The sequence below is a fragment of the Echinops telfairi genome, unplaced genomic scaffold (assembly GCF_000313985.2).
Source record: "Echinops telfairi isolate 266 unplaced genomic scaffold, ASM31398v2 ScPeMD7_7400;HRSCAF=8409, whole genome shotgun sequence".
In the NCBI taxonomy this organism is placed as follows: domain Eukaryota; kingdom Metazoa; phylum Chordata; class Mammalia; order Afrosoricida; family Tenrecidae; genus Echinops; species Echinops telfairi.
Window position 1 is genome coordinate 43,250,110 of NW_022111300.1, and position 21,584 is coordinate 43,271,693.

At 44.3% G+C, this 21,584-nt stretch overlaps 1 protein-coding gene across 2 annotated transcripts in view; it reads left to right on the forward strand.

Moving 5' to 3' along the window:
• The window catches only part of WDR7 (WD repeat domain 7), a 349,883-nt gene that overhangs the window by 250,777 nt on the left and 77,522 nt on the right, over window positions 1–21,584 (forward strand). For both annotated transcript variants that reach the window (XM_004703006.2, XM_004703007.2), the window contains 3 exons: window positions 3,019–3,168; window positions 3,791–3,873; window positions 20,117–20,216. In XM_004703006.2, coding sequence (XP_004703063.1) covers window positions 3,019–3,168; window positions 3,791–3,873; window positions 20,117–20,216 — 333 coding nt within the window. The remainder of the gene's footprint in view (window positions 1–3,018; window positions 3,169–3,790; window positions 3,874–20,116; window positions 20,217–21,584) is intronic.

The following is a 21,584-nucleotide window of genomic DNA, read 5'->3' on the forward strand; positions in this document are numbered from 1 at the left end:
GCCCCGTCCCCCCCGATGTACTATTCACATGCTATGCACTTCCATGGTGAGATTGCCTTCGTAAAGTGTTGTATGTACATCATCACAATTGGTTCTAGTGCTCCCTCCCCACCTCCATTCACTGTTTGCTCCCCAAATCCCTTCACCCTCCCTGAGCCTCCCCCACACTGCCCCGCCGTACATTCCCGATAAACCATTGCCTCAGTTATTGTCTCTGTGCATCCACTCCTCTGTGCTTCACAGACTGGGAGACACGACAGAAACAATAAGAAACAAAACAAAAACAAAATGGCAAGAAGAAAATAATACAAAGACATCTTTGCCTTTTAAAGTAAGTTCTTTAGCAGAGAATTTGCCCAATGCAAATGTTTGTTTATTTCTCAGTTACTGTTCCATGGATGTCGATTGCAGGTCAAAGTAAAATGAAATCCTAGACAATGTTCATCTTTTCTCCATTTACCATAATGTTGCTTATTGATCCTGTTAGGATTTTTTTCTTTATGTGAAGATGGAATCCTACCGAAGGCTGTAGTGATTGATCTTCATCAGTAAGTGCTTCAGGTTCTCTTCCATGGAAGGAAATGAGATTGTATAATCTGCATAGCACAGTTTGTGGAAGAGCCTCCCTCCAATCCTGATGCAGTGTGCTCCTTCCTGTAGGCCAGCTTCTTGGATCATTTGCTCAGCAAACAGAATCCATAAATAAGGCGAAGGACTACGAACTAGATGCACACCTTTCCTGAAACTTTTTAGTACCCCTGGTCTTGTTTTCTACTGTTTTTCAGTCTGGGCTTAGGTTCTACAGGAGCACCATTAAGTATGCTCAAATTCTCATTCTTCAGAATGCAATTCATACTTTAAAAAAAAATCATTTTATTAGAGGCTCATACATCTCTTATCACAATGCGTACATACATCAATTGTATAAAGCACATTTGTACATTCATTGCCCTCATCATTCTCAAAACATTTGCTCTCCACATAAGCCCCTGGCATCAGCTCCTCATTTTCCCCCCTCCTTCCCTCCGTACTCCCCTTTCCCTCATGAACCCTTGATAATTTTTAAATTATTATTTTGTCATATCTTACACTGTCTGACATCTCCCTTTACCCACTTTTCTGTTGTCTATCCCCCAGGGAGGAGGTTATATATAAATCCTTATCATCGATTCCCCCTCTCTACCCTACCTTCCCTCTACCTTCCTGGTATCACCACTCTCACCACTGGTCAGTCCATACTTTCTTAAGACCCACACAGACAAACGCCTTTGCTTGGTCAGTAAAACACTGGGAACATCTTCCTTGATGTACACTTTCAGCCAAGCTCCAGCTATAATATGTGTTATGGCATAACACTTTGCCAGTTCAAGATTTCTCCTGGATTTCATTGGGTGATACTTACGTACATCAGTCCTGTGCAGCCATCAGCGATACCCATTTTCAAATTTTTCATCCTCATCAGCACTCAGTGCTTTGGATGTTCATTTCTGCACTTCAAGTTAATTCATTTACTTGCATAAATATTTGGTGATAATTCTTCCGTTAAGGGTATGCAACTGAAAATACACAAAAAGCATTCACATTTTACAAGTTTGAGTATCTACCTGTAATAGACTCTAACCTAATCTCACACCAGCCCTTCAACTATAAACAAAAATATAACTTATAAACTTGCTAATTGTTTTCCCTATTACATGGCACCATTATAGTCTTGAATGCCAGTTGATTCCCACTCTGCGTGTCTCACTAATTGCCCACATCTAACGGAAAACCTAGTAAAGCACAATGAACCAACTACAGGAGCCTTGCAGGTCTTCATGGGGTGGGGCATGGCTAGGGTGCTAAGCCTGCAGTTTCGTGAGGCCCTCTCCCTCTGCATGAATAATGTGCAGGCACTGTGTCCATGCCCCCCCCCTCACTGAGTTGTTTCTCCTGGAAGTGTGATGAATTTTTAAAATATGAAGTAAATACCCTCTGAGTCTACCTGGATAACCTCAAGCCTGTTGGGCCTTGGTCCACCCCAGAGCCTTTCTCAGTAGGCATGAGACAGATGTTTGTGACTTGAAGGTACTAGAAGGGAGGGAGGTCTGAATAGCAGTTCACATGTTCAGAAGAGTCAGTGACTTTGAATTCATAACTAAGACAAATTTGTAGAAATATCAAAGTGGCTGCTTGTCCAATGGTTCAAAGGTTTATAGTGAGATTGTACTGCATATAGAGCCCATATATGTAGCTATGCTCTTTATGTTTTGGAGTACTGTATATTATTTATTTACATTTGTATATGGTACTTGAGTGTCTAAATGAATAGTTTTATTAGCCAATGGAAATTTTTAACTTTTTGTCCCATCAGTGGGAGATGCACTGGTCATAAGTAATCTGACATATATTGAGTAGCTTCCCACCACATCAGTCTGACCACATGGTCAGGTCCTACAAATGCCAGGCATTAATTCAGCTTCCTTTTAAAGGGCTTAAGCAGTTATGGTTTGGGGTTTACTTTGTGCCATGTACATTTGAATGTTTCTGGTTTTGTTTTTAAGTGAAATGTTAGAATAGTCCTATTTTGGGTTTCGTCTACCCAATGCCATTGAATCAACTCTGACTCATGCTGACCCTGGGAAGAATTTTATTAGGTAGTGCTTATTGAGTTATTATCTAAATATAGTCTTTATGCAATCAAAAATCAGTATTTCCTGACTCAACCTCGGAGGCTTCTTTTTGTTGATTTTTTAATTTTAATTCATGAATCAACCTCAAACCAAACCCACTGCCACCAAGTCCATTCAGAGCAGCTCTATGGAGGGCTTCCAAAACTATAAATCTTGAGGGCAGACAGCCTCATCTTTCTCCTGCAGAGAAGGGTGGTGGGTTTGAACTGCCAATCTTGCATTTAACAATTCCCCACTAAACCCATTGCACCCTCAGGGCTTCTTGTTTTATTGCTGGAAAATGTAAGAGACCAGTAGCTGGAAATGTAAAAGTCTTCTCACCTGCAGTGTGGCAACGTTTCTCTAGGTACACAGACATACTGCACTTGCAGCAAATGCCCAGTCGCAGCAGAGCATCCACACCACCACTCTGGCTCGAGCAAAAGGGGAGATTCTGAGAGTCGTTGAAATTCTCATTGAAAAGATGCCCGCAGACGTGGTGGATCTCCTCGTGGAGGTGAGTCGGTCTGTTTTCAGTGTTGCTTCACCAGGCCTGCCTATACCGGTTTGGTAAGGTGAACTGGCATGTGTGTTTCTCGTATGTCTGAAGGAGGGACTGAGGGAAGGGAGGGCGTGAGAGGGAGGGAGGGAATGACTGTATGTGAGTGAGTAGCAATAAAAACGAACAAACTTTTCTCCCAAAATGTCCTCAAAGTTCAAAATGCTTGGTTACCCCTTCCACAATAAAACAGAGGCACCGCCAAAAAAAAAAAAAAAAAAGTTCAAAATGCTTGTTATGTCCCTGCACTATCCACAAGCAATTGGTTTATGTGAGCATAGTTTTTAAAGAATAATTTTATGCTTACATATGTGCTGCCAATATTGTACATAAATATTAATTACCTTAAAAGCAAATAATTCTGTCTTCTTACTGTACCATACCATATCATAAATTTTGTTATTTAAAAGGATAGTCTATAGTATATAAGGTGCTTTTAAATTTTTGTTCTGTCTGAAAGTAAACATTAAAACAACGCTGTCTAGACTTGTCCTGGGCACAGGAGGCCTGCATTATGAATGTAGATTTCAGAAAAGTACGTATTTGAGCTCGTTTTGACTTGTGTCGTCTTTTGTGATAGGTCATGGACATCATCATGTACTGCCTTGAAGGCTCTCTGGTCAAAAAGAAAGGTCTTCAGGAGTGCTTCCCAGCCATCTGCAGGTAAGGAACCCCGCCCCCCAGCGTGCACAGGAACCACTTGAGGAACAGATCATTTAAAAATGTCCCTCTCTTTGCCTGTGGTTACTTCGTTTCTTACTCAATTACTATTCCTTACTGTTTCGATTATTTGTTAGTTTTTGCCTGCTTCCTTTCTAAAGCCATTTCGACATACTAGTCAGCTGTTTAAAATTGGGTCATGATAACATTTTGCTTAACACTTAAAATAAATGAATGAGAGATAGCATCCGTTGAATATGCCTGCCATCATCTCCTGCCCATGACTCAAATTCATGGTAGTGGAAGTTTCTAACTTAGCGGAGAAGAGGACCTTTTCACCAACAGTACCCTTTGCACACCTTTTCACCAGTCTGAGTTAAAAAAAAGGAAGTCACTGTATGCTTTCTGCCCTCCTGAATATTGATATGTACCTTATGTGTAAAGATGAGGAAAACAAAGAGTAGTCCAACAGTTTAGAACCGATGTAGTGTATTGGATCACTGATGGGGCCATGGGCTACTTGTTGGGTTGATAACCACAAGGTCAGCAGTTTGAAAGCATAATATTGCTTGGGAGAAAGATGAAAGATGAAGCTTTCTATTCTTGTAAAAATTAACTAAAGGGGAAGCTCCCCCCACCCCCACCCCCCAAAGTAGTTTAAAGTCCACTGCTCGCACTGGTTTTAGTTTGAGGCACATTGTGATTTTAAGGATTTTTCTCTTCCTTGTAGTCCAAAACGAACCATGGTGGTGGGTGATGGTGATGCATTTGGGCTGCCATCCACAAGGTCAAAACCACCCGAGAAGGTACAGTCTCTGAAAGCCACAGGGGAAGTTCTTCCCTGCCCTATAGGGATGGCCTGACTCTATGGCAGTGTGTGTTTAAAAGAGTGTTTCATGGAAACACAGCAGGCATTTTCTCACGGCTCATAGCATGCAGACGAGGTTCTGGTTTGAGGGGTTTGCAGACTCTCAGGCACACGTTGTTAGGAGGCCACACAACAGAACATGAAACCGGGTACGTCCCTGGTACGTCCGTGGCTTGTTCTGACTGAGATCGGAGGAGACAGCTCACTAGAAAGGGAACGTGTAAAAGTGTCTCCCGTCTGGAGTGCCTGCTCCCTGTCAGGTACTCTGGGAAGCAGGAACCATGTCCCTCTGGTGCACTGGCAAATCCCTGCCACCTCCAACGACACCTGTCACATAGAGATGTTCATCATGCCGGGGAGGTGTGTCACTGCTTCCCTGGGGAGTCCCACGCTGAAGCTTGAGAACAAGTCTCCTGTTCAAGCCATGCTCTTGATGTAAAATTCTGGGTTCTTGAAGACTCGTGTTTCTTTCTTAAATAAAGTTGGAGATTCTTAGGACACGGCTGAGCGTGTCCTACAAGATAGACGGTCCATGGTACACTATTCGTTTTGAAAGAGTTGCCCGTAGCCGGCAGTGCAGAATCCAACTCCAACGGTTCAGTAGCTGGCCCTTCTCAAACGCACTGGAGACAGTTGAACACTTAGATTTAGTTCAAAAGACATGCAGCCCATTTACTTCTTTGTCTTCTCATTTATATTCCCAAATTAAGAGAGACTGTCAAGAGAACTATGTGCTGAGACCACGCAGGCTAGGCTCCGAGCACCTTCCCAATGTCCTGTTCAGTGTCACCCTGCAGGCTGCCGCGAGGGGCCTTCCAGGCGAGGCCCTGGGAAAGCCTCCAGCACATTTCCTCCAGGGTCGCATCCTCGCCTTTCCGTGTCTTCTCTAGGAAGGTCCCAGCAGACATTTCTTTTAGACCTGGCCGGCAGGCATCGTTGCCTGTTCAGTCCTAAGAACTGGTACTTTGTTTTCATAGACACTGCGCTGATTCATTCCTCCCTTCTTTGGCTATTAACCCAGTTCCATCCAGTCCATTCCAACTCAGTGGCCATATTGGACAGAAAAGGACACCAGAGGATGTCTGAGCTGTAAAATCTTTACAGAAGCCGACTACCTGCCTGCCTCATCTTTCTTCTGTGGAGCAGCTGCTGGTGTGGACAGCCAGCTTCCTGGTCAGCAGCCCAGCGTTTAACCCGTGGGGCCACCAGGGTGCCTTTGGCCACTAGAGAGCTCAAAGCCAAATTCGCTGCTTCCCTTTCGTATGCTGTAGCTGTATTTCTCATGTCCCTTGCCTCTTCCTCCTCCTCCTCCTCCTCCTCCTCACTCCCCTGTCCTGTCTGCCTTTTCTACCTCTCTGCTGGGTTGCAGTCTGAAAACTTGCCGAAGTCCTGGACATGTGCGTGCGTATGTGTGCATCAAAGCCACAGCAGAGGCTCAAGCATGCTCACGATCATAAAGGTGGCTCAGGGCTGGACATCATTTCCCTCTGTTACATGTCAGGTCATCATGAGTTGGGGCCAGTTCACTAGCCCCTAGCTAAACCATAATACACACACACAACATCTATTTAATTTCAGAAGCTACGGAAGCAAAACCAATCACTGTAAGCATGATAGCAGCTGTGCTTATTTTCTTAAAAACACAGCGACTTCTTTCTCTCAAGTGAAATACTCTAGATCTCCCTGGAGTATTTTACGTGTTTGTAGATATTTTCCTAATGATACACTCAGTAAAATATTTTAAAATCACATAATTTTAGTTGCTGTATAATAACCTATATAACCGTAGATTTAAATATGTCCCAATACTTTACTTTTTAGTTCCAGGAGTAGTAGTAATAATATAGTGGCATCCATTAATAATACAAGAAAATTGCTGAGATTTCAGTGCCTATGAAAGAATAGAGCACAGCACTAGACACATCTTTCAAAAAGAATTATCCGAAATAGTATCCCCAACGGTCAGGCTTTTATGCCTATAACAAATGAGGGCCTATCAGAAATGCAACTGGATGTGCTACAGAACACAGACAGATGAGCAGCTGTCTCTCTCGCCACTGCCTTCATTTTGTTTCCGCGTACACAGAGGGTGAGGTGCGCTAGATTAACATGTAGAGTGAATCCCTCCAGATTCTCACCCATCTCATTGGAACTTGCTTCGCTTTGCCTTCATCCTCGGTGATCTTAAAAAAAAAAAAAAAAAAATCGTCGAGCACTCTAGATAACTGTTGGCAGCAGAAGTACAGAAGGTTCTGAGTAATTTACATTTAATTGCCTGGAATATAAATGCTAGAGCATCCTCAGTTAAAAATACCCTAGCCACTCAGAAAGTAGAACGCACTCCTTTCAAGCTTAAGAGGATAAACATCCCTGAAGTTTCCTCCGAGTTCATGGTTAAAATGTACTTGGCCACCCCTCTGCTGTGGACTGGAACATCCTTGTGAAGTCTCTCCATTCAACCGAGCGGTCCACATGGAGCTGGCCCTGCTTGATGCAGTGTGATGACTTCCCTTTGTTTCGGCCATGATGTCAGCACTTTGTGCCACTATATGTGATGTAGTGGTATAATGCATGGAAATAGAGACCAGTACTTTTGATGTATTCTGTACAGATGTTACTGCTAGGAGAAAACACTACTGGACCTGCCCATGGGGCATCCACACATGTACTTTAAGGGCGGTTTATTCAGTTTGCAGGAGCATTTTTTACTAAAGTCAGAATGGAGAAGCGTGACTGTTCTGAGCTTCCGACTGTCAGCACTAAGGTGGCTGTCTTATCTTCGTGAGCAATGAGAGCAGCACCCATAACCGACAGAGGACTAGGGATTTCTGAAATGAAGTTGTAAGTTGATGGAACTAAAACCAAGCTGACTGCCATTGAGTGGATTCTGACTCATAGCAACCCTTATAGGACAGAAAAGAGCTGCCCCTGTGATTTTCTAAGACTGTAACGCTTTACAAGAATAGGAAGCCTCTCTTTCTCCCAAGGGGCAGTTGGTGGTTTTGAACTGCTGGCTTTGCAATTAACAACCCACTGCACAGCAGACGCTCCTTGTAAGTTGATGGAAATACATGATTTCATATTAGATTTAGACACTTTCAGGTTTGTTTGTTTTTTATTAATCATTTTATTGGGGAGCTCTTACAAATCTTATAATCCATAATTCAACTGCATTAAGCATACTTATACATATGTTGCCATCACCATTTCCAAAACATTTTCTTTCTACTTGAGCCCTTGGTATCAGCTCCTCTTTTTCCCCCTCCTCCCTCCCACCCTCGTGAATCCTTGATCAATTATATTTTATTATTGTTACTTCGTATCTTATACCACCCATTGTCTCCCTTCACCCACATTTCTATTATTCCTCCTCCTTGGGGCTGAGGTTGTATATCCAACCTTGTGATCAGTTTGTCCCCCACCCCCACCCCTATCATGGTATCGCAGTGCCTACTGGTTTCATTTTTTTAAACTTGTTTTATTTTAATTTTATTATATTAATAATTTTATTGGGGGGCTCGTACAACTCTTATCACAATCCATTGTGATACATATATCCATTGTGTCAAGCACATTTGTACATTTGTTGCCATCATCATTCTCAAAACATCTGCTTTCTACTTGAGGTCTTGGTATCAGCTCATTTTTTTTCTCCTCCCTCCCCGCTCTCCCCTTCCTCATGAACCCTTGATAATTTATAAATTATTATTTTGTCATAGCTTACATTGTCTGTCATCTCCCTTCACCCACTTTTCTGTTGTCCATCTCCCAGGGAGGATGTTATATGATAGGAACTGGAAACAAAGGGAGAGTGGGGTAGAAAGAGAGAACCGGTTTCATTATTTCTTAACGCAAAAACTAGATGGACCTCTAACTGTGATTTTTGGCTTAATTACCTCCCTAAAACTGAAACCCAGATGCACTGTGAGTGCATCCATTCTGCTCAGCTGCCTGACACGGCAGGGAGAACGGCCCGTGGAGTTCTGGGACTGTCACTCTTTAGCGGAGTCGGAAGCCTGGTCGTCTTGTCCTCTTGCCAAGCAGCTGGTCGTTTCCCACTGCTGACCTTGCTGTTAGTAGCCCAACATGTAACCCCTATGCCACCAGGGCTCCTCCGGTACCTCCCTAGGGGAAGATCTTTTGCTTCCATTTCCTTCCTAGTGCCGTACAGCAGCCTCGGAAATCTGGGGGAGCAGTTTTACTCCGCCCTCTAGGACTGACAGATCAGAATTGACCCCAAGGCCGGCCGTGGGAATAGCAGCTTCCTCCTCTACCTGGGGCTCCCAGATAGGTCCCGTTTCTCTCATCCACCTTGATTCTCTCTGTGCTGCTGTCTGCTGTGGTCAAGCAGGCGCTAGCTGGCACCAACCTGTCTGTAGACGGTAGCTAGAAGGAAACAGTACCTCACTGCGCTGGTATGCTTGACGCCATTGCAGTCACGTGTCCGTTCCTTCTCATCCAGGGCCTTCCTCTTGTGAGCTGACCCACTCGTTGGCCACACATTTTCTTAAGCTGAGGCAACTTATTTGATGTATAATTAAGGGTGGTTTAATTTCTATGCCTTTTAAAGAGTTGTCAAGTAAATAAATCCACAGATTCAAAAGAAGTCTTTCATTGGGCTCTGTCCCAATTTTTAGTTGAGAAAACATGAACGCTCGCTGGAGGCACTCGGTAGCTGTGCTTGAGTAATGACACCAGCCCTGTCGGTCTTTCCCTGTGCTTAGTCCTTAATTCCCACCTAGTAAATGGCACCGGCTCTTTGACTAGCCGTATCCTGGACGCATGCTTTTTACAGAACTGTAAGTTGTAGAATTTCAAGTCCGAAAGGGACTGTACGTCATGAATTCTCATTTCCAGTCCTGTCTGTGTTCTACCAACTGGCCAACTGGAGCCCTGCTGAGCTCGGCCCACCTCACCCCTGTTCAGTTGTGCAGACACTGTGCATGGGCATGCCCCCTCCCTACAGGATGAGGTGCACTGGGGTGCTCCAGGCCTCTGCCACTCTGCAGTCCCTTCTCCCACTTTCTCCCTCCCCCGGAAACATGCTCTCCCATCTCCCCTGTAGAACTCTTCCTCCCTCTGCATCCCCTCTGCCTATTGCTCAGGGTCCGTTCCCTCTGCCCCAGGCAAAAGGCCATTTGTCACTTCTGAGTGATGTCCTGCAGTCTGAGCTTGGCCCCCACCACTTATTGCCCGCCCCTTTCACTTTGTCTCTTTCCTGCCCCCCACCCACTTTTCCTCTTTCCCTGTGCATTTGTTTTAATAACTTTTCAATGTTTGTTTATAGCCTTTTCAGATAATACACATCTTAACCACACCAAAATGCAACATGTGGTCAGCTTCCTTGTGAGGTGAATCTGCAATCTTAGAGTCATGTAAACATTAGACTATATAATTGTAACTCTTTGCTGTATCTTGTACATTGGGAGGGGCTTTCACCCATGCATGACTTTGTAACATTTATACTCTGATCTTGAGAAAACATCAATTCACTTCATATATTTTCACAGTGTAATCGTCAATATAAAAGCAAAATGGCATCTACTATGATGACTGTTGATCTCATTAGAAAAGCCAATGGGTATACAGATTTCCAAAATTCTAATTTGAACTTGAAAGCTTGAATTTTATTATTGACAGCAAATTCTGCCAGTGCTTATCCTCAAAGTGACAGGCTCACTTTCATTTTGATAAGACCATTTTCATGAGAACCCTTGCCAAATACCCAACTCAATTACAAGAATTGTTGTTCTGTTGTCAGTTACACTTTTCAAGTAGAAAGTGGCCAGTTCACTCAAGGATCGATGTTAGTGGAGCTAATTATTCTCACCACTTCATCAGGATATTGTTAAGTACAGTGGATGTTTGTTTTTCTGCCAGTGTCAGTGCATGGCACTGGCGTATATAGAGACCACTCACAGCTATGAGGGAGTCTAAGAAAATTCATGGAAAAATGGCATTCAAAGGGCCTGGAATCTTTCCCCGCACTCGGAAGCCCCGTGTGCATTATGATGGCACTGCCTTTGATGTGGGCTCAGGTGCCCGCAGGTATACCCATCATTACTCTGCACCATCGGTGCAATTTGGCACAATGAAAAGGTCAAATAACATTCAGCATTTTTATGAAAATAGTTTTACTCTCATGGACCTCCTGAAGGAACAGAAGGGCCCCCAAGGAGCCTGTGAAAATGTTTTTCTTCTTTCTTAAAACTCTTCTAGTGTCTGCCTTAGGAGCCCTGGTGTGCACTGGTTATGCATTGGGCTGCTAGCAGTAAGGTCAGCAGTTCGAAACCTCTGCAGGAGAAAGCCTCAACTTTCTCCTCCTGTAAAGAGTTACAGCCTCGGAAACCCACAGAGGCAAGTCTACCCTGTCTTAAAAGGTTGCTGTGAATCAGAAACGACTCGAGGGCAGTTACTGTGATTTTTTTTTTAATTTACTTTCTGCCTCATCCCATATCCAAAAGCCACTGCCTTTCTCAGGATCCAGCACCTCGGTGTACCACCTCAACCATGTCCGTAGTCTTCGTGTTTCTCCTCCGTGAAATGAGGGCTTTCTCGTGGGGCTTATGGTAAGCTTCAACTCTATCCATGCTTTAAAAAGTGAGAAGACACTTATCAGACAGAGACCCTGGCTCCAAAGCTACATTATTTCCACAGGCATCATCAACACTGATTGACTTGAAATCCTCTGTTCCACACTATTTAGACTCTCACAAATGAGTCACTGCTTCATTTGCAAGCATTGCCCTGTGTTTTATGTTTCCTCTTTCACTGCCGAGAAGATTCTGAAGGCACTCAAGCAGCCCCTGCCCAGGGCTCCGCAGCCTAGTTAAGCTCAGTCTCGTGGGCGTCTCGGTAGCTATTTCAACAGACAGGCAGAGTGGTCGGGCAGGACCGAACATGCAAAAATCAGCATATGCACCCCTCCAATATGCTGCAAATGGATAAATGACTGCATTTTAGTCATAGTGTGGTACGATTTATGTGACGGGGAGATTTCATATGGTGTTGCTGGGTTGACCTTTGTACTAGAGCATTTTCAAATGTTTTTCCATAGAGACATACTTTCTATTAAGAAAGGGTCACTCACTTGTGTTCTCTAAGTAGATGGATGTCTTAGGAACAGTTTTCATTAAACTACATTAAGACAGTGGCCTCCCGTGCAGCTCTGTCCAGCTCCATGCAGCGTGTAAAGTGTGGAGTCTGCTGCCTGGAACTCCCGGCAAACCCTGTGGGCTCCTGAGGGTTGCCGAGACTGTCTTTGTGGGAGCAGCCCACCTCCTCTTTCTCCCAGGGAGCTGCCGGTGGGTTGGGACCACTGACAATTTGGTTAGCGCCCACTGGAAAAGTGTGGAGGTACAGTTTAAAGTGAAACTCGCGGAGTTACAGAAGTGACGCATGAAGATCTGTGTTCACACACGGCCCTGTGCCCGTTGGAAGGACATGCGCCCCAACGGGCTGTTGGTGGAAGGTACCCGGGTGGAGGGAGGCAGGGCCGGGCCTCAAGGAGACGGTTCATCTTGCAGTTGCCGCTCCCCCAGAACTTCCTGTGTTCCTTTTTCAGACTGAGAGTGCGTGGCTTTCAACTTATAAGTATGATGGAATAATTCAAATGAGGAAATGAACATGGATGAAGAGGAAGATAGTACGCTACACGAGGGAGAACTCAAAGTGCAGGTGGCTAGGGCAAGCTGTACTGGGCACTTTGATAGGGCACTTAAGTTGTTGAATTCAAAATGGAGTATCTGAAATGTAAACCCCACCCAACTTAAATTTAAAAAAAATTTTTTAAGTAATCCTTCAGAAAACATTAATACTAACCCAAATAAACTTTTAAAAAATTCAATGTGAAATAACGATTTAAACTTCTGAACAGAGCAGAGAAAGAAAATCTCTAGACAGAAGAGTGAAAAGTCTGTATTTTCCGAGATAATTCACTTTTTCCTAAATGTTGTTGTGATGTAGACAGACTGATTGATTCTCCTTTTCGAGGGGAAAGCTGAATCAGCTTCGCTCACCCTAAGTGGGCACTTACAACCCAGTGAGGAAATGCACGGTGTCTACTTGAGTGCAGGCATGATCTCATTCTCTGAAAATCTTCTTGACCTGTGGTTTGTTTGTTTTTAATCCAGTATGGTGATAACACTAATGGGATTTAAAACAGCTTCTACCCCAACTTCCAGTAAAATTCCTAAGTTAGTTACCATTTCACAGTATACTTTTGAGAATAAAGGTAGATGTTATTCATGTGCTTGCATGAAAGAAATCCTTCTAAAACCTTTCTAGTCCATTTTTCCACTCTTCAAAATATCCCAGGAGCCTGGTGGTGGAGTGGGCTATGCATTGAGCTGCTGACCACAAGGTCATTGGTTCAAACCCTCTAGCTGCTTTGCGTTAGAAGCCTGAGGCTGGCTGTTCCTGGAAAGATTTAAAGGTTTGGAAGCCCAACGGAGCAGTTCTACTCTGTCCTATCGGGCCCCGATGAGTTGGAACCGACTGGATGGTAGTGGGAAAGTGAGGGCAAACTGCACAGTTGGCTTGCGGGCGGTCTTAAGAAAACCACCACCACCGAATTCTGGAACGGAGTGTCTGGCAGTAAAATAGCCAAAAAATGCATTTAAAGGCATATAAGTTAAGGCAAAATCACACTGTTTGTTTGTAGCGTCGCTATGAGTTGGAATTGGCGGTGAGTTTGGTGTGGGGGCTACTGACACGGCGGTAGCTTATATGTTGGGCTACTGACTGTAAGGTCAGCCGTTCAAACCCACCAGCTGCTCTCAGGGGGAAAGATGAAGTTTTCTGTTCTGTAAAGATGCACAGCCTGTGAAACCCAGCACACAGCTGCGCTCTGCCTTGTGGAACCATAGGCAGAAACTTGATGGCAGTGAGTTCCCTTCCGTGTGCGTTTATTGGTAAAATAGGAGGCTTGATAACACCTGGCCAGGCACTCTTTAAAGGCAAGGAGGCACCAGCGCCCCGGTGGTGGAGTGGGTTACACATTGGACGGAAATCTGCACGGTCCGAAACCACCAGCTGCTGCTCGGGAGAAAGACCACTTTCTCCTCCTGTCAACAGTGTCAGTCTCACGGGGCAGTTCTGCCCTGTCCTGTAGGTCATTATGAGTCAGAATCAACTAGATGGCAGTGATATTTTGAGATCAACCTTGAACAATGGGCTCAAACATAATAATTGTGAGGATGGCACAGGACCAGGATTCTGTTGTACATCAGGTCACTATGAGTCACTGATGGACAGGACCAGTTAACTCTACGCCTACAGCAGACCCGTCCAACTGTAAAGTGGGCATTTGCTTCCACTCAGCACCTTGCTTTGGGCGATCTGTCCTACCAGACCACCCACCTAAACGTACAAGGGTCCATGCACGAGAGTGTCCACCAGAAAAGGAATGGTTAAACAAATGGAACATGCTTACCAAGGTGTGTGTTGGCATGAGATGCTGTTCTGTGAGATATTGGTGTGTGGGGCAGGAGGGAGTAAAGTATAAAATAATACAGGCACTGTGGTGGCAATTTTGCATTAGAATTAGGAAAAGCTCTCAGAAAGCCCACCTGGGGTTAGCAATCCTTAGCCTTGCTGACAGAGGGGTGTGAGAGCCCACGGGGCGGGGGGTGCTTCCGGCTGAAGGCACATCTGATGGCGGCTGAGTCACTGATCAGTAGTCTTATCTGAACATGACTTACAAAAGGGAAAAGATTTTGAAGCACTTAAAAGTGCAATGTGTAGAATTTCTAAAAGCAACTCTACATAAGCTCATAATACCTTGAATGACTTATGACAGCATATTTACAAATACTTAGGCTAGGGTTTGATATAAGAATCCGTAAATATTAGCTCTAAGTAGTTGGTGACTTGTACAGGCACACGCGGTTTTGTTAGACGTAGTCGAGTTTTGACTCAGTGACCCCATGTACACTAGAGTACAACCCTGCCTGGCCCTGGTTCCTAATTTTTAGCTGGAGCACACTTACTCTGTTTGTGGATATTTTAAGGTAGTTATCCTCCACACTCTTATTTTTTACATGCATGGCTTTCATGCTCAGCTGGAGGCTGGATTAATTTAAGACTGTTTCTTCACGTGTTTGAAGGCTCAAGGATTCCAGCTCCTGGAGTAGGGTAGCACCCTAAGGCCATGGCACCTTGGCATATTTATAGACTACAACCAAGATACCTGGTGCCCCTCCCCTGGCAGTTAACAACTTACGTACTGTAGTGAAGTGTAGACATCTATCTGCTCTTATACCCCCTTGGATGGTTCTAGTTAGTGCCTCCCAGGGTGTGGGTATTGCCCACTTTGGGAAATGATATTCTAGGACATGATTCTAGAGGTCCCTGACTTTCTCCCAAATCATATTTCTTCTGAGAATTGCACATTTCCTTCTCATTTCTTATCCACATTTTAAATTTCACACAAGTTTTCTTTTATCTGGTTTTCATAAAAGATAAAGCTCATCAATTCAGACCTATTAAACCCAGAGCCATCGAGTTAATCCCAGTGGATAGCCTCCCAATGGATAGTCTCTGAAACAGGAGTTCTGAGACTACAAATCTTTATATGGGACCAGCTAGGTCTACCTTTGTCCCACAGAGTGGCTGGAGGGTTTGGATTGCTGACCTTGCAATTAGCAGCCCAACACTTACTCCACAGTGCCACCAGTGCTCCGTCAGCTCCAGGAGACTAAATAAAGAGTCTTTAAACCAAGTGAGTGAGTCAGAGTCCTGTCTGCCCAGCTGGACACACTCACAAGCCTAATGTTCAGGGCCAGTGGGTTCTTAGTTCACAGTCGTGATTGAAATCCTAAACCACTCCCTTGTGGAATATTCCGGGTGACTCCTGAAGACTTGAAGTAAAAAAATACAGGTTAGGAGAAATGGATTGTCTCCTACCCGTTCCCAAAAATCACTTCTCATGTTTAATAGCAAACTACTAGTTACTAGGGAGAAAGACAGGGCTTTCTACTCTTAAACAGAGTTCGTTTGTCTTGGAAATCCCTGGGGTGGTTCTTTCCAAGCCTGGAGGATCACTATGAGTTTGCTTCCACTCGATGGCAGTGAGTTTTTATGAGTTAGCAAGGAGCCTTGGTAGTGCTGTGGTCAGGCTGCTTCACAGCGCACCATTGAAGGCCCACCAGTTTGCTTCTCCAGAGAGACTTTTACAGCCTCGGAAACCCAGAAGTGACGGTTCTGCTGTGCCCCATGATGTCGCTAGGAGCTGGAATTGACTCAGTGGCAGTGAGATGATGATGGATATTTGTGAGTCTTGAGTCTCAGCCAAGGTCATCTGTTCCAGTTCCCTAAAACAGGATCCAACACTTGGCATCGTGCAATGTCCTTCTCCGGCTCGTGTGCACAAGCCTGATCTGTTGCTCTTGGAAACTCATTTTGAGAATGGTCAAGGGACAGCATGCTAGTTTGGGGTTGATGTCTTTTTTTGCCCAACTTTTGAGATGGTTTTTTGTTTCTTTCGTGGTGCATCTCCATTATTGAGGCCCTATAAAATATTTATTCTTTGAAAATCCATATTCAGCATCATTTATGTACTCATCACTGAAGGAAAAGCATAGTGTTTTAAACTTCTTGCCCTCTGCTATTTGGGTCTGTATTGGGATTTATGCATTCAGCTGAGGTTTTGTGCTAAGCAGTAAGGATAAAGCAGTGAATAAGACAAAGTCCCCCATGGAGGAAAATACCAATTAATTTAAAAATAAATATATATATAGTATGCACTATCTTAGAAGTCAAGAGTATAGTGAAGGAAAATAAAATAAAATAGGATAATGAGCTGAAGAGTAATGAGAGTTGAGTGATCCATAAAGGCCTCCTCTATCAAGGAGCCCTGTTGGCACAGTGGGTTAGCCATTGTGTTGCTCTCCTCGAGGTCAGAAGTTGGAAACCACCAGCCGTTCTGTGGGAGAAAGATGAGGCTTTCTGCTCTTTAAAGATTTACTGGCTTGGAAACTCAGAGGCAATTGTACCCTGTCCTGTAGAGTGGCTGAGTTGGAATCGACCCCGTGGCAGTGAGTGTTCTCATGATACCCTTGGAACAGAAGCCTGCCTGTGGGGGTGCGCCCTGGAGGAAATCTGTGGCAAGTGAAATCGCCCTCTAATGAGGGTGTTCTGGGCACGTGTAAAAGAACAGTCCGAGAGCAAGGTGACCAGGAGGGGGGCATGCAGCCTGAGCAATAGTGGGCCCAGATCCTGGAGGGGCATTCAAGGACTGCTGTGAGTGGAGGGGGAGCTACCTGATGGCGGCATGTGGACATACCAGACTCTCACTCTGGGGTGTTGACAGCCCCGGCATGAAACACATATTACATCACGGCCTGGTTCTGCTTTGTTCTCCTGGAGAACCAAGTTACAGGCATGGTCATGTTCTCTCTGACATTGAAGATGACAAAAGGACCCTTGCCGGGGTGTTGCCCCCCAAATGCTGCACAGGTGACATGTAAATGCAACAAAGTGCTGAAGTCTGAGATACTATTTCCAGAAGGCTCGTCATACGTGATCCTTATAACTGACACACACACACACACACACACACACACACACACAATTTAAAACCACAGTGGATATCATCTCCAATCACTTGATATCCTGAGGAGTAGCGCCAAGTATGTGCTGCTTGTTGCCCTTATTCTTAAGCCTCCAGGTGGTGAAGTGGACCCAGGAGAAGAGCGGTCTAGGGGTCTGGTGGGCTCTGGACATGAGATCAGGGGACGCTCCACCGACATTGGTTCCCTGCAGCCAGTCCCCATAGAGACTACTTGTGAAGTGACAGCAAAAGCGCAACCACCACCACCCCACCACCACCACCCCCCACCCCACCCCCGTCTATGAGGCCTCTGAGAGAGAGGGATGAGAAGTTCAGCATGAACCCCCACCCCCACCCATACAAACACGCCACAGTCCTTGGCTGTCCAGAGTTCCTGAAGCTCTTGTTTATAAGTATTAGTCTAGCAGAAAATTGCAAAGATGAAAAATGGCAGACCTGTAATATATGTCCTTTCAGGCAGACTAAAGATTTGATACCAAGAATAGATGTGATCTTTCTTCCCATAAATAATGGTGTTGGTAGATGATATAGAAGGATGAGGTTGATCTCCAAAGTCTAGAAAATGGGACACGTAATACGTAACTTGTTACCACTGTTTTATTTTAAAGGGTTTCTTTTTTGGGTGGGGGGGCACTACCAATGCATTTAAAATATATATATATATAAATGTTTTTAATATAGCTATTAAACCCTTGTAAAGTTTAGTATGAGATTAAAAAAAAGACCTCTGGAAATTTTCTTTTTCTATGATCATTACTCTTCACAAAATAAATGTGTTATGTGTGTCAGGTACTATATAGCCTATGTTCCTGTGGATATATCCATTATATCCATAGGATATAAATGATATGTGTACTGTAGGTACAGGTATAAACATAGCTATAGCTATACATAGTGGTACTTGTATTTAGACTCTGGAAATTAATGGAATATTCTAATATGCAATTGAGAAAAAGTAGAGGCTGTCTGCTGCTACTGGAAAGAGGGCCAAAGCTTCAGGACCCTCCACAGGTCACTCTGAGTTAGAGTCAGCTCCGCAGCAATGGTTTGAAATGCTCAGTATTAAATGCTTTCCAACTCTCTACATTGTTAGTTTCAAGTATATTCGATGTAGAATGTGGACTTCCCCTTCTCTACCATGTTGGAATTGACTTCAAGGCCATGAGTTGGGTTGGGTACTGAGGTGTAGAGTAAGACAAGTTAACTGCTTGCTAAAAGCACTTACCTAATAGGTGAGGCGTCCTGTGTCTCATGAATGCTCTGTACCCTTCCTTCCTCCAACCAATATTCTTATGCAAAAGGGAAAGTCTGAAGCACAGCAGCATCTAGCAGGACATTTCTGCATGGGGTCTTCCTTGTGTTAAAAATCATTCCTCTGTCGGGCAAGGGGAAGGGGTTGGTGATTGGGGAAGGTGGTTTAGGGTCAGAACAGACTGCTTTATGTTTCATGGTCGTAACAAAGACAATAAAAAACAATGGGGTGTGTTCTGAATTGGTCAAATGTGTGTTGATGCCATCATATCTAACAATAACATGACTTTGTCAAATCGCTGACATCGATTGATACCCCTTCTCTCTCGCCTTGCTCCTTCCCAGAAGCCGACCCTCCCTGCCTCTCTCCTTCTTGCCAGAAATTCAGAAGTGCCTTCCCAGGGCCCAGTAGATTTTCTCTGTACTATCTTAAACGGCGTTTTTCTAACTTTTTTTTTAAATCTTTTTTAGCATTACCTGTGAGCCACCTCCCACATTTTTAAAAAAAATAGTAACAAAAAGTTAAGCTCCCAGTGTGAAATCTAAAGGGACAAGGCAAAGAGCTATGTGCAAGGTCGTCATAGCATGCAGCGCAGGCTGCTTGTGCATCTCGGCAGTGAGCACTAACTAGCACAGTAGGGCTGAAAAGTGGACGGAATACTTGAAGCTCCAGTGGTGAGATGTAAAATCATACTTTGTTTACACACCTACTAGCTATAATCGTACCTCCCCACATCCCAGCCATACAGTTTTAAAATCAGTGTGACAACACACAAATCAAGAATTCAGACACTTAATCCAGTCGTGAAAACTGAAAACAAGGGGGGGAAATTTGTAAACAAATCTCTTCACCTTCAAACCATTCTCCTTAAATCTTAGTTTTATGTAATGCACCCTAAGCACCAAATAACTGCTTATCATCATGGCTGTCATTGAGATTAACTGGTAAATGTGGAAAATGTAAGGAATTAGCAGGCTAGCTTATATTCTAGTGGCCAACTTTCTGCTTTCTGTCTAAATTACGGACATGAAATTAAGCCTAGAATTTATGTGGCAATGTTATGACTGTTCTACTAGGAAGTACATTTAATCCCTCGACAGCACAGTAAGGCAGGAGAGCATCATTGGATGGGCTGTCCGGGCCCTTTTGTCTTTGTCGCTTCTGCGCAAGGTGAAATCTGCACGGTCTTGCAGGCATGAAGCTGAGCGCCCTCACAGCCAGCCAGCCCTTTCATCCTCTGTCTTTCTCATTTCAAGATCTCAGAGAACGCTAGCCATTAGGAAGTTTGTTGTCCTTTGAAAACAACTGTCAAAAGACCTCAGTGGTACATCAACATCATTTTTCTTTCCGTTAATTCGAAGAATTACCAAAAACGAAACCTTTTAAGTAAAATTGTAATATGTTTGCTGCCGATTTATTCATTGAAAAATTTGCCAGAGCTGGCTTTACTCTTTGAAGTGTGCTGTGACCCCACCCCACCCCCACCACACCTCCCCGTGTGTCCTCTCACCCACTCTGTGTTTTGTTTTTGTTGTTGTTCAACTGTTCGATGCAGGTTCTACATGGTCAGCTATTATGAGCGGAATCACAGAATCGCGGTTGGAGCTCGCCATGGTTCAGTGGCCCTGTACGACATCCGGACTGGAAAATGTCAGGTAAATCAATCATTGTGACTTCCACTCCATAAAGGGGGGAAGTTACTGAACAGAAAGAGAGACTAGCACGTCACCACGTGACACGCTGAGCTGCTGGGACATTATGGATAATGCTAAAGGGATCAATAGTTTAATGAAGGACTGGGAGACTCTGGAGCCCCCTCGTGTTTGTTCCCTGCGACCGGAGCGCTGGCCCGGATTGGTTAATAACAGCCAGGAGTGAGGGGTTTCTGTGTACAAACTGCTTTACATACACCCACCCTGTTGTAAAGCAGAATGTTCTGATGTGCTCAGTAGTTTTGGTGCCACGCTTTCCGCATGAAGTTCGATGATGCATTTAGATGCGTAGAAATCGGTTTTCTCTCTACTAAGTAAAGTGAGATGCTTGTCGACAGTCGTCGAGCCAGGCATCATCAGCAAAGAAGGGGTCTTCACAGGAATGTTTATGGTGGCTCCCCAAAAAGGAAATGGGTATTCTACTTGCAGTAAGAATCCTGCGCCGCTTTTTAACTTTATAGCTTCTAAAAATGTCTCCTGTGCTTTCCTCACTGATTCACCAAATCTCCCAGGTATATGTAGACGGGGTAAGTCTTATCCCTGCTTTAAAGGTGGGCATGAAAACTTAGAGACTTGGAATCTGTGCCCCAACCTCATGCTGCTAGTTAATAGCAAACCTGAAACTAGGCTCTGCTGGGATCCTGGGAACTTGATAATGCTCATGGGTAAGTACTTCCAAGTCATGACTTGCTATGTTTTATTGTAGCAGGTTAATATGTGCAGCTATATTATTGTGAAAGTACATGAAGAAATGGCTACGTGTTTCAACTCTGGTAGATTGAATAGATATGGCTTTTCCTAAAGCTTTCCTGCCCTCTTTCCATGAAAGAGTTCAAAGAGCTGGTGACAGTGGTTGGGGCTGAAAAGTTCTGAGTCGGACAAGGTGAGGGAAAGCGTGAGAAAGGTCCGCATGCCTCCGAGTGCAGGTCTTCCAGAGTCTCGGCCTGTGATTGCGCATCTCCCAGGGGCAGAACATGCACCATTGGCCATCTGTATTTAACCACTGGAGTTTGTTTGTGCATGTGATTTTATTCAAGAGGCTAACTGTTCCATTGCTCAGAACTCTCAGCAAGGAGACTACTGTGATACTCACTTAAAAATCAACCTGCATGCTGTTTGTCAGATTCTCTCCTAAGACAGACAGCATTTTCATAATCTTTTGTCAGCACAGGGTACAACGACTTGGGGTACATGACTGCTAGCAGGCTTGAAAGACATGAACCACAAACACCTTGCAGGAAAGACAGGCAGGCAGAAGAGAGAGAGGAACGGAGGGAGGGGAAGAAGAACCAAAGGCCTTTTGCAGATTCT